This window comes from Sarcophilus harrisii, chromosome 3, assembly GCF_902635505.1.
Source record: "Sarcophilus harrisii chromosome 3, mSarHar1.11, whole genome shotgun sequence".
In the NCBI taxonomy this organism is placed as follows: Eukaryota; Metazoa; Chordata; class Mammalia; order Dasyuromorphia; family Dasyuridae; genus Sarcophilus; species Sarcophilus harrisii.
In genome coordinates this window covers 288104558-288118116 of record NC_045428.1, presented here as the reverse complement: position 1 = coordinate 288118116, position 13559 = coordinate 288104558, and the positions used below count along the sequence as shown (strand labels likewise).

At 33.3% G+C, this 13559-nt stretch overlaps 1 protein-coding gene across 1 annotated transcript in view; it reads left to right on the top strand.

Annotated features, from left to right (window-relative positions):
- GUCA1C (guanylate cyclase activator 1C) overlaps window positions 1–13559 on the top strand; it is a 62180-nt gene that overhangs the window by 35058 nt on the left and 13563 nt on the right. The window contains exons 2-3 of the mRNA XM_003763572.3: window positions 4533–4682; window positions 9761–9848. Coding sequence (XP_003763620.3) covers window positions 4533–4682; window positions 9761–9848 — 238 coding nt within the window. The remainder of the gene's footprint in view (window positions 1–4532; window positions 4683–9760; window positions 9849–13559) is intronic.

Below are 13559 nucleotides of genomic sequence, written 5' to 3'. Positions count from 1 at the left end.
AAGGGCTTTTGTGATGGGAATTCTAGAGCAGGTAGTGAATGGGAAAACCATTTCTTAAGTACTTTCTCTGTGCTATACACTGGCCTAGATACTGGGGACACAAATATAAAAGTGACGGTCCTTGATCTCTAGAAGCTTATGTTTTAGTCAGGGAAAACATCATGTCTGGAGAAATTGTGGCCAGATAATTGACTTTTGGTTTAAAGAATTACAAGAATTGTGAATTAACAGAAAGCCAAATTGTCATGCCCATTCTAATTGCAAATGAAGTTCTGATTTCATTATTGTTCTTAAAATAAGAGCTGAACAGAGATCATAGCAGGTCCTCCCTAGTTTTCTTGTGGATGCATGGATTAAATAGTAAACATATTTTAGAGAAGTCTAAATGTAATAGTTTAGATGAGCCCTCCTCTACAGTGAGTTCTAAAACTGAATTTATATTAACTTTGTCTTTGGAGGTCATGTAGGAAGATTGTTTTTCTAGGGATGGAGACATGAGGTAGGATCAGCATAAATGGCAAGGGGCTTAGATAGTTTCTCAAGTCCTGGTAGTTTGCTAAATGAAAAATAATTTAGGATTGTCTGGATATAGAGACAATGCCCTCCATTTAGCAAAGTGATCTTCCATAGGCCCTGAAATTTGCAAAACATTTCTTAGAGAATTACTTAAAAAAAACAACTTTGGGACAGTTAGGTGATGGAGTGAATAGAGCATCAGCCCTGAACTCAGGAGCACCTGAGTTCAAATCTGGCCTCAGATACTTAATACATTCTGTCTGTGTGACCCTGGGCAAGTCACTTAACCTCAATTGCCTCAGCAAAAAAAGAAGAAGAAGAAGAAGAAAGAAAAATAAAGAAAGGAAAAAAAAACTTGGCAAGTGATTATATGGTTAGACTTCTATTTTGAGAGACCTTGATTCAAATCCTACTTCTGAGGCTTAGCAGTTAAGCTCTCTGATCCTAACTTACCATATCTGTAAAGTGGGGGGAGATAATATTTATAATTCAAAGTTTTGTGAGAATCAGTCAATCAATAAACATCACTGTGCACATTCAGGAATAGAAATCTATATTACTCAATAGGAAATAAGAAAAGAAGAAGATAAGAAAAATGGGGAAGAGGGTGAAAAGAGGGAGAGTGGGGTAAGGGAGGCAAGAAGCAAAATATTTATTTGAGGAGGAACAGGATAAAGAGACAGTGAAGGAGAAATAGAATAAAATGGGATGGAGGGAAATATAAGTTTAGTAATTATAACTGTGAATGTGATGAACTGATCCATAAAATAGAAGCAGATAGCAGAGTGAATTAGAAACCAGAATCCAACAATGTTGAGTACAAGAGATCCACTTAAAACAGAAAGACACATATATAGTTAAAATAAGGGGCTCGAGCAGAATGTATTATGATTCAGCTGAGGTAAAAAAACAAAAACAAAAACAAAACAAAAAAAAAAAGCAAACACAGTAATGAGCTCAAAGAAAGAAAAGGCAAAAATAGACCTAATTATGAGATAAAGAGGAAAAGTATAATTTACTAAAAAGATTCCATAAACATGGAGTATATCAATTTTTGACAGCAAGTTTTGCTGAGAAAGACCTCATTTCTCAAATAGAAAACTGAGTCAAATTTACAAAAATAAAAGTCATTCCTCATTTCACAAATGGTCAAAGGATATGAGCAGACCGTTTTTAGATGAAGAAATAAATTCTATCTGTAATCATATGAAAAAATGTTTTTTTTTAATTCAATAGAATTTTACTTTTCCAATTGCATTTTTGTAAGAATTTGAGTTCCAATTTTGTCTCCTTCCTTCCTTAATTCCCCTCTCTCCAAGACAGCAAGCAGTATAATATAACTTACACATGTACATATTTTCATATTAAACATTTTATATTAGTCATTTTGTGAAAGAAAAATCAAACAAAAAAGATGAAAACAGTACACTTTAATCCACACTCAGTTTCCATAATTCTCTCTCTAGATGCAAATTGCATTTTTATCCCAAATATATTGGAATAGTCTTGTATCAGTGTATTGCTGAGAAAAATCAAATCTATCCAAGTTGATCATCACATAATCTTGCTGTTGTTGTGTATGATTCTCCTGGTTCTTCTCACTTCACATAGCATCAGTTCATGTAAGTCTTTACCGGCTTGAAAAAAAACTTTTATTTACTATTGATTAGAGAAATGCAAATTAATTTACATTGTATTAATTTACAATTAATTGTATTCACAAAGTGAAGTGAGAAAAACTGGAGAATAATTTTATATAGTAAAAGCAAAATTGTACTGATCATCAACTGTGAAAAACTTGGCTATTATAATCAACAAAATGATCCAAGCTAATTCCAAAAGACTCATGATGAAAAAATGTTCTCTACTTCCAGAGAGAGAAAAAAGGAATTTTGAGTTAAAATTGAAGTATAATTTTATCTTTTTTTTTTATTTTGCCCTATGTCTATTATGGAAGTATGTTTTACATGATTTTACATATATTATTGCTACCTTTCTCAGTAGATGGGGGTGAGGGGTAAGAGGAAGTCAGTATTTGGAATACAAATTTTTTTAAAAATTTTACAATAAAGAAAACATTTAAAGAAGAAACAACCTCATTGGAGAGAGAATATACAAAGCAACTTATATATAGAAGAAATGGGAATCAAGTGAAATATATATTCAAAGTTTTTTTTTCCATATTTTAAAGGACTGTATACATGTTGGCTATTAATATCATCCTTTGCTACTAGGGACTAAAAAAGGCAAGGAGAAAAGGGTAGTTGGTAAAAAAAAAAAAAAGTCCTAAAAGCCCATATGCATACAATTATCCTTGATTCCCAGACACACATAATCAAGTATCCTTTTTTAATGTCTTTTTTTCTTCAATGCTACCTTGGATATTAATTTTAACATTACTTCAAGGTATACATATATTAGATAAGAAGAAATAATTCTATGCTTTGCCTTTAGGCCCCAAACAGCCCCAGGACAACTCTGCTTGGTAGTGAAGAATAAAAACTAAGTAGAAAGAGGCAGGAGTGATCCAGGAGGGACCTGGGTGAGAACAGAATGCCAAAGGGGGAAAAAATCACCTGCAAGACAAACATTGACCCTTTCCTAATTTTGCCCGAGGCTAACCTTGATCTAGAAAACATTTCTCCATGGGTTTACAACAAACAGCCTGTGATCTTTGGGTCAGATATGGGCCAGAGGCAAGAGCTTATTATTAATAAAGGTCTCCAGCAGTAATTTTTAATTCACTGATAGGATGAACTAGGGCTGATAAATCATGAGATATAAAAACCCAACACTGTAGCTGTTGAATATATATTGCATCTTGAAGATGAAACTATGGAGAAACAGCATGTCAATCAGCCTCAGAAATCCAGATGCTGGGATTGTCTAACATTATCATTACAACTTCTGGTGAGTTTTACAGGTGCCTATTAACAGGTCTGTTTGGAAAAAAAAAAAAAAAGATGTAAAAACTCAGGACCTGAGACACACACAGAATCATTGTGTTTTCTGAGAAACCCTGAAATGAGGCTTTGCAATAATGCCTTTATTTCCAAAGTAGGAGAATTTCTTATGCCATAACTTGATTTCATAAAGTAGGACTGGACACCCTTTGTATTCCAAAGAATTCACTTTCACAGACATCTTGTTATCCAGGGGTGGTCCTTTGAATTTCATAAAGTCACATACTTTCCCCCTCCCTCTCAAGTCTCAAGTATCCTGTATTGATTCAGTTTCCTTATTTGTAAAAATAGCCCAGCTAACACACAATTAAAAAAAAATGCATACTGATCAATGAATATCAAACCAAAATATTTATAGGGCAAAGGACATGGATTGGAAAACCTACTTAGGAAAATATAATCAAAAAGAATTAGTTAACTTTTAGCAAATCTACACTGCATTTATGTATAAATTATACCTGAGGTCATTAAAAATTATCTCACTTTGCATCTACTTCAAAAAGATACTAAGCCAAACAACTGCATCCTGCAGATTCTTTATAAAGGAATAAAACAGGACAGATCTTATTCTATTTTTCAGTGCTCAAGTCCTTAAAAGAATAAGTAAATATCAACCTAGAGGCAAAGGTGAGAAAAGAATATTTCAGGGATAGAGAAATACCGTGGGCAAAGACATGTTTTGGAGATGGAATCTTATGACCCAATAAATGGACCAAGTTGGCTACAGTACAGTGTACATGAGGTAAAGTAATATGGAAATCCACATAGAAAGATAAGTTGGAGTGAGACTGTGAAGGGTTTTAAATGCCAGAAAAATTTTATATTTTATCATAGAGGCAATAGGTTTTTTTTCTTTCCATGTTTCCTTCAAGGGAATAAGTGAGTACCTTCCTTTTAAAGAGTTAAGCCCCAAGGAAAATTGACATGCTGGGTTCTTTATGGGATTGTATAGTATTGTATTAAAGGTCCTGCTTATGAAAGATTACTATCCAAATAAAAGCCGACTGCTCTGGTTAAACATCCATTTCCTTTCTCACCCCTCCCTTTCTGTAGGATGGATTTATCGACTTTTTAGAGTTTATTGCTGCCGTAAATTTGGTTATACAAGGGAAAGTGGACCAGAAATTGAAGTGGTATTTTAAGCTCTATGATGCTGATGGAAATGGATCTATTGACAGAAAGGAACTACTGAACATATTCATGGTAAGGTTGTAAATGCTGTGTATTCTGGTGCTATAGGACTTTTTATAGCATATCAGTTTTTCCCACTCAATGGAATCAATGACTTTTCAGGGTGTTCTCCCAGACAGTTTAGTCTTGCATGAATGAATATTCTGAGATGATGGGGAAAGTGCTTGTCATGGCCACCAGGGGGTACCAGGCATTTGCAATCACAAATCAGCATTTAATGCTGGAGTTCATTCCAACCTTCACTAATAGAGCATAGAATTTTCATCAACATCAAATAAGTGATCTGGCTAAAATTAACTTTGGAAGGAGTTTCAAGGACTGACATAAATGAAAATAGAGTAGGCAGTTATCTATACAATTGAACTAGAAGAATACCCAAGAAAGGTTTCCCTACTTCAAAATATCTTCTTCTCAAATATGCCTCAATAGCTCTCTTCAGGGATGCTACATTGAAGACAGTTATAATAATTCAATTAAACAAATATATATATATATATATATATATATATAATGTTTTATATATGCCAAATACATTTTAATTAAATTTTATTTTTTCAATTAATAAAAATCAATTTCTCTCTTCTTCCCCAGTAAGAGAAAAAAATAACAAATATGCAAAGTCAATCAAAATATATCAAATTCTATTTTCTCATTCTGTATCCTGACCCCATTATCTCTTTGTCAGGAGGGAGACAAAATTCTCCGTCATTGGTCCTCTAGAATTATATTTGTTTATAGTATTGATCAGAGTTCTTAAATCTTCCAAATTTATTTTAACTTACAATGCTGTTTTTATTCTACAAATTGTTCTCCTGGCTCTGTTCATTCTGTAACACATTCTGTAACCTTGACAGGTTTCTCTGAAATTGTATCTTACATCATTTCTTATAACCCAACAGTATTCCATTACATTCACATATCATGATTTGTTCAGCCATTTCCCAATTGACAGTCACCCTACCCTTTTTATTTTTATATTCTTGCAAAGAAAAAGCAAAGGTAAAACTTAGTTTACAGAGACAAAAGGTACAAAAAAAATTCCACTCTGAATGATTTATGGACCTGTGATTTAATTAGTATAGGGGAAAAGGTATCAAATAAGTAACACTCTCGAGTTAAGCACAAAATAGAAATATTTAACAAAATAAATAAAAATATAATAGTACATAGATAATGTTAACGTGCCATATTCTAAGTTAATAAACCACCTGCAGGAATCCTTATGTATGGTTCCATGTTACTCACCTTCCATTTCTATTTGATTTTTATACCACTAGCATAGAGATCTTCTAGAGAGGAAAGCTCTCTACCAGTATAGTCAACTCTTTTGTAATTTATAATCTTAGAGAGTTGTCTAGGACAGTACATCTTAAACTTTTTCCACTCACGACCCCAGGTATGTAAGTATATAAAAGAGATATGCAAATCAAAGTGATAATAAATTATAATTTTATGACCCTATATTCAATTATGTGGCCCTCTATGGGAGTCACAACCCATAGTGTAAGAAGCTTTGGTAAGGTACTGAGACCCAGCTGATATGTAGTCAAAGTCAGAAATTTTGAAGCCATATTTTTCTAGTTCCAAGGCTAAATTTATATCTGATAATCTTTGCTGTCAGTGATTTAAATGTGATAAATATTTTAAGTTACTGATGTGTATATATATATATATACATATACACATATACACATAGATCTAAACATATATATATATATATATACATATATGTGTTGTGTATGTGTATATAAATAATGAATTTATTTATAGATAAATGTAAGGAGTTTTGATATCTGGAAATGTCTCCAGCCAGAAGCACTCGAGAATTTTATCACCAAGTAGGAAAACCTCAAGATGAATAGTTTGGGACTCCTAACCCTAATAAGCATAGATTTATTTTTGAAATGTTATGTCTAATTGAAATATACTGCCAGCAACATTTCAAAAGATATCTGTATGTTCAATAAATGCTCTGTAAATAAGAAATACATTTCTGAGAGCCCTGATTAAAATTATTACATTTTTACAAAGACATAAGCATAGGCTCATAGGATCCTACATTTGGAAAGATGTTCAAATGTCATTAGTCCAACTGCTTCATTTGATAAATGAAGAAACTAAAGCTCAGGGAGTTTAAATTACTGTTCTGTGTGTTATTGAATGTGACAGGAGTGGAATTTGAACCCAGATTTTCAGCATTTGAGCAAGAGCTTTTTCTACTACATCACACTGTCCGCTGTAGAATAGTTATAATGGTAATTCCAACTCCTCCTTGCCCACTGAATTTTCCTTTTCTGTCTTAGAGACCTAAAGTCTACTATCTATCTAGTGGATAGGCAATTGAGGGAGAGGAACATGTCACACACATGTCCTGCTATATCTGGGCAATAGATGGAAGAAACAAAATCTTGTATCTATTTCTCACAAAATTTGCTTTCCCTGGGACAGGTAAAAGTTTTAGGTAATGTTGATTTATTACCAGCACTCTAGGATGTTTAGCAACCTTTTTTGTGGTATTAAGGGCTCCTCAGTGGGCTACAAAGGTGGTCAATTGTTCTTCCTTCTTGAAGAGGATCATAGCATCATAATATGATGCTATGTTATACAAACTAATTGAATTTAAGGGAAGGAGGGCTGTGCAAGGTCATCTGCCTCACTTTCCTCTCAGGAGACATATGGTTCTAGTGGGCAGATATAGATCAGGACAACTGGAGATGGCCCCGGATGCACTGCATTCTTTGTTAAGCAGAGGATGGTCATAATCTGAGTCCTTGTTATCAGTTGTCATTTTAACACTTTTTTTTCTATGTTTTGGGGACTCTCACTATAATATTATTATGAAACTATAAGTCACCCAGAAGACTTAAATATAATTCTAAATTCTTCCAAGTGAATTTGAACACTTTAATTAATATTTTCAGGTCTCAAGTTCTTCATATATGAAACAAATTGGTTAGACCAGAATGTTAGAGTGAGAAGTGACCTAGTTCCTTCTAACTAATATTTTGTGATATTTTTAACTTTTTTTGAAATAACAATTCTTTTTTATCCTGTTTCCTTTCAAGTAGTCATAGGCCAATAAGCAGGTCTGTAGAGTGTGCTTCCTTCAAAAGACCTAAATATAAATTCTTCCTATTGAATTCTTACTTCACAAGGTTGTTGTGAAGTTTGAATAAGGCAATATACATAAAATACTTTGTAAAATTTAATGTTAACTATTATCTTTTATTATTATTATTCACTCTTTAAAGTCACTTTCAAACACTATATCTTCTATGAAGTTTCCCTGGTTACTTCAAGTTAATAATGACTTCTCTAATTACTATTTTTTAAAACTCTCTAATGTATTTTTCTTGTAATGTGTGTTAACTATTAACTATATTAAAGTCTACTGGATTAGTTATTATAAATTCTAAGAAGGAAAGGAATTATGTTCTTTCTTGAAAGGCAATATGGTTTAATGAAAAGAGCTGAATTTAGAATTGGTAGACCTGTGTTTGAGTTTTGGCTTCACTACTTAGGTGAAACCTGTATGACCTCAGAGAAGTCACTTATTCTCTCTGGGAATTATTTTGTTCTCCTATAAAATGAGAAAGTTGAATTCAGTGGATTACTTCCAATTCTAGATCTACCATCTGAGTTTGGCATCTCTAAGGTAGGACTGCCACAATTTTGATCTAAGCTGTTGGGGTATAGCGAGACATTTCCTTCCCAAAGCTTTAAAATTTAAGGGGACCCATTCTTTGGCTTGTTCCACTTCCAGAAGTAAGGAGAGGATTTCCAGCCCCCAAAACGGCAAGTCTCTGGGCATTGCTGTACCCACAATTGGATTGACTTCTGTATCTGGACCGACTCACCCCTAACTTTTGTGCAACAAGTGAAAAACTTTCTAGTTGTGACTTAGATCTATTCCATACCTCTTACTCACAGTAATTATTTTTTAATTAATTAAACTGCCCCATCTTTAAGAATAAGGGAAGGAACTCAGGGAAATCCTAACAAGAAGAGCTTTGATAGAGCCACTTAATCAGTGATAGGTAATTGAAAGGGGTGATAAAGAGGGGACAAAAGCAATATTTTATTGAGAATAAGGTCAGCAGTGATCTCAAAGTCCTTAATATCAAATCTGACATATTGGAATATATTTGGGTAGCGATAGAAAGGCTTTAGAAGTCACAGATATATAGAGGAAAACAGCTGCTTAATAGGTCTCTGGCTTCCTACTGGCCTCCCTAGACTTTGGAAAGAGAATTTTCCTTTGGCCAAAATTAGAGTCTCTTTCTCTTGACTTAAGTTAAGATCTTATTTTGCTCCCAACCATGGAACTAATGTATATTTTCTGAAATAGTCCAATGTGTAGAATTTCCAATTTATAAGTGAGTTAACTCTCTAAGTATCTCTTGCTATGTGTGATACTTATTTCTATAAAGTGATGTATATGAGACAAAGCTGGCTGCCATAATTGAGATCTATTCTCTCCCCTTGAACAAGGAAGCAGCTTTTAGTTTGAATCTATCCTGAGGTTAGATCAACAATATTGGGCTATGGGAGGTAGGAGGAGCAAATAGAGATCATTTTACTCCAGAACCCCTCTGAAAAAAGTGTTTAGCCATGTTCTTTCTCATGTGTCCCAGTAAGAAGGAATCAGAATCTCCAGATTCCAGATGTATTTATTCAAGCTATCTTGAGCAATATTTTCAATAATCCCTATTTCCATTTCTAGAGGACTCTGGGTAGTGCCATAGTGCATAGAGTGCCAGGCCTGAAGTCAAGAAGACTCATTTTCCTGAATTCAAAGCCAGCCTTAGACACTTCCTAGCCAAGGGAGCCTGGGCAAATCACTTAACTCTGTTTATGTCAGCCTCCATGAATAAAATAAGTAGATGGAAGTGGTAAACCACTCTAGTATTTTTGCTAAGAAATCCTCAAATGGAGTCATGAAAAGTTGGACACAATTGAAAATGGAATGAACAATACAATTCAGTTTCTAATCCTAATCCTAATTTCAATCCTAATTCCATTTCTACCTTTCTTCCCCTGAATGTATATTTGAGTTGATTGTGTTTGAACCTTTTTATTTCTTTTTACAGGAAATACAAGCCATCAGTGGCCAAAATACCCTGAATGCTCAAGAGTGCACCAACTTGGTATTTGAAAAGATTGATGTAAATAATGATGGTAAGTTAGTTGCTAGTCCTGGGATCATTTTTCTAATGGTCCATAAATAAGGGGGTTTAAGGATAGGAAATGATAAATGTATTTTTTAGTTAAATGATGATGAAAAGGGAAGATATATTCAATTCAGCATTTATCACAGAACCACAGAATTTGAGAGTTAAAGAGTTAGAAATTTGGAAAGCAATTATTTAGTTCATGCCATAAATGAATGAATTCTTACTATAACATTTCGATATGTAACTTCTGTTTTAATATTTCCAGTGAAGAAGGCCTTTCATTCCACTCCGGATCAGCTCTAATTTTTGAGAAATTTATACTAACCTGAAGTCTAAGTTTACCTCTTTGAAACTTCCTCCATTACTCCTGGCTCTAACCTCTGGGCATAAACAAATCTAGTCTATATTCCACATGATAGCCCCTAAAACTTTTAAAGACAGCTATCACACCTCCTAAAGACAGTTAGGTAGTGCAATGGATACAAAAAGACCTAGAGTTAGGAAGGAACCTGAGTTCAAATGTGACCTCAGACATTAGCTATGTGACTCTGGGCAATTCACTTAATTCTATTTTCCTCAGGGTTTTTTTTTTTTTTTTAATATCTATAAAATGAACTGGGGAAGGAATTGCTTAGTGATTTAAAGAAGTACACAAGGTAGATAGGACAAGCAGAGAAAAAGGTTCTTATGAACTAGGGGGTAATCAGAAGGAGGAAGAGATATTTCAGAGAATCAAGAAGTCAAATCTATTTTCATATTAATATTAAAACACTATTTGCCTATTAAATATTCAACCTTTTTCCAACTATTTTCCATATTTGTGTAAAACAGAATTTTCTTTATAAACTTGAATCAAAACAACATATTGTACAGATTGGATGCAAAAGCAAATATAAGAATCCAACTTTTTTTTTTTTTAATTAAACCAGACACTAAGGAAATTTGTAAAAATATGTAAAACAATCTGTTCTCACTATTTTTTGAAATTATCGTTATATTTCATTAAAACATTATTTACAACATAATAGTTTTACTCTTTTAGATATATTAATGAATAAATACTTTTAAATTTATCAGTCTTAATTTCTAATGCTATAAAAATAGATAAATATAACCTTATTAAATTCAAAAATTATTTGGGATACTCAGTTGTGAAGAATGTAAGACTAGGATGTTTGAGAACCTCTGTTATAAAAATAGGTATTAGAGTGGGAAGGTATAGGATGTGTTCAGGAGAAAGAGTTCTATGGAACATAGTTTTATTATTTATTGTAGGACTGGGGAAAAGAAGATCTATATTTTCCTATCTTGACAAGGATAATATCATTTTAGAATAAGCTTGAATGTTAGTGTAATGGATAAGCATTTTAATAGCATGTTTTTTAAAATTTTTAATTAACAAGTAATTAACAAATTACATTTATCAATAAAATAGAAATTAATTAATTAAAATCTGTTTTATCTTCCTTCTGCCACTTTATCCATTGGAAAAGAAAATAAAAGTCAAATCCCTGTAACAAATAAAAGTCAATCAAAACTAATTCCCACATAGCCCATATTCAAAAGTATATATTCTATGTGTCTTATTCTGTATTTGACACATAGTAAGCAATTAATAAATTCTAGTTGACTGTCAGGAGATGGGTGGAATATTTCATCATGAGACTTCTGAATTGATGATGGATTACTGAGCTATTCTGAGTCACCTCAAAGTTTTATAGTTTTGGTAAGTACATATTAATCTCTAAAGTTTGGTTCTTCTAAGTACTTAGATGGCATAGTAGATAAAGTACTTAACTTGGAGTCAAGAAAACCTAGGGTTTAAATGGGACTTTATGACTCTGCAAGTCAGCTAATTTATTACAACCTCAGTTTTCTCCTCTATCAGATGAAGATCCCAATAGTACTTGCCCCAACAATGTTGCTATGTGGCTCTGTAGACTTTGCCAACCTGTATAAATGTGTACCTATTATTTTCTGATTATCTATTACTCCAACTCTTGTGCATGGTCATGCAAAAGACAAAGTCCTTCCTGCCTCAGGCCCCTGAGACCAAGGGCAGACTAAATTAGAAGTCTCTCTCCTCTTCCTTGGAACCCAATAAACCATCTGCTCCACCTCCCATGGACCAGTGACAGACCATTTTAAATGCATTTTAAATGCCTTTGGGAAATGGCTAATATTTAGAAACCTATCGGCCTCATAGAATTTCCTCTTCTCTAAGGGCCAGCTCTCTGCCCTTTGGAGACTCTACCATACTATAAGGTTATGGTGAGATGTGGAGAGATGGCCACTACTAGTGAAAGGCTAACGGGGAGGTGAGATAAGGACAGAAGCAAGCTTTCATTTTAACTCTTCATTAGGGTTACTATGAGCAAATTGAAGGACTGAAAGTTCTGTCAGCACCCTCTTTAATTTTCATCACCCTGGGAAAAGTCTTAGCTTCTCAGCTTTAGTTACAGCTTCATGAACATCCCCAGAATTCCTTGCTTAGTAAAATACAGTGGAGTTTATACACATTATATTCAAACAATTAATAATGTCATGAGTTTGTGGCCCAGATTTTTAGAAAGTCTTAAGATGTTGCTTATTCAACAATTGAGACTAGCTTGTCTAATAGAGCTTATAAACTTATTATATCTAGAAATATCTTTTAAAGATATTTTTCATCTTTGAAAATGAAAAAGTGACAAGCACTTTAGACACCATATTAGTATTACAAGTTCAATCAAATATTTATTTTAATTTGGTGAACTATAATAAAGGTTTTTGGAAAATAGAAATACCATTTATGCTCACTTTGGGGACTTGAGAGTTTTCAGTGGAAGCTTTCAGAGTAGTTAGAGTTAGAATAGGACATTTGAAAATAGGCTAGAGAATGTCAGAGATAAAAGGTACCTTGGAACGTAAAATGTCAGAACTCTGTCAGAGATGTATTGTTAAAAGTGGAAGGACATGTGGAACACTGATTATCAGGACTGAAAGCCATCTTAGAACACAGAATGACAGAGTATAGAGAATGAGATAAAAAAACCAGAAGAAGCATTAGAAAGCAAAAAGGTAGATTTAGGACCATAGAATTTGAGAGATAGAAGGGACTTGAGAAATTTTCTAGTTCTGGGGTTCTTAACATTATGTGTATAGATGTCATGGACCCTTGTTGCGGTATGGTAAAACCATCTCAGAATGATGTTTTTTAAATAACTGAAAAAAAATACTTAATTTCAGTTAAAGGTTAATAAAAATGAAATATTTTTTAAAATGTGCCTTTTTGTATCCTGTCCCCAAAACATAATTCCCATTGGCTGAGTACTACAGAGGTTACATCCTATCTGGAGCATCTAATTTCCCCACGTGAGGATGAGTCCCCACTTCTGATTATATCTCATAGCATGTTTCAGATTCTAATTTATAGATTCCTCTAAAACTTTTGTAACCTTTAAGGCTCAAGTTTTAGTTTCACTTCTCTGGTTTAAGTTTCTTAACTCTGTGGATACTAAACTCTCATCCAATTCTCACAATATCTTTGTAGTTTTCAAACTGGAATCTATTTTTCAGTTAATTCTGCTAGTGAAATTAGGCTAATATGTCCTTAGATCCCTAAGGATTTTACTTACAAAATTCCTGTCCCCAAAGCCATAGAGGAAGAGGAAGACTGAAAATAACATGATCTACCATTTATCATCCATAAGACTATTTGATTTCATTCAGAAAA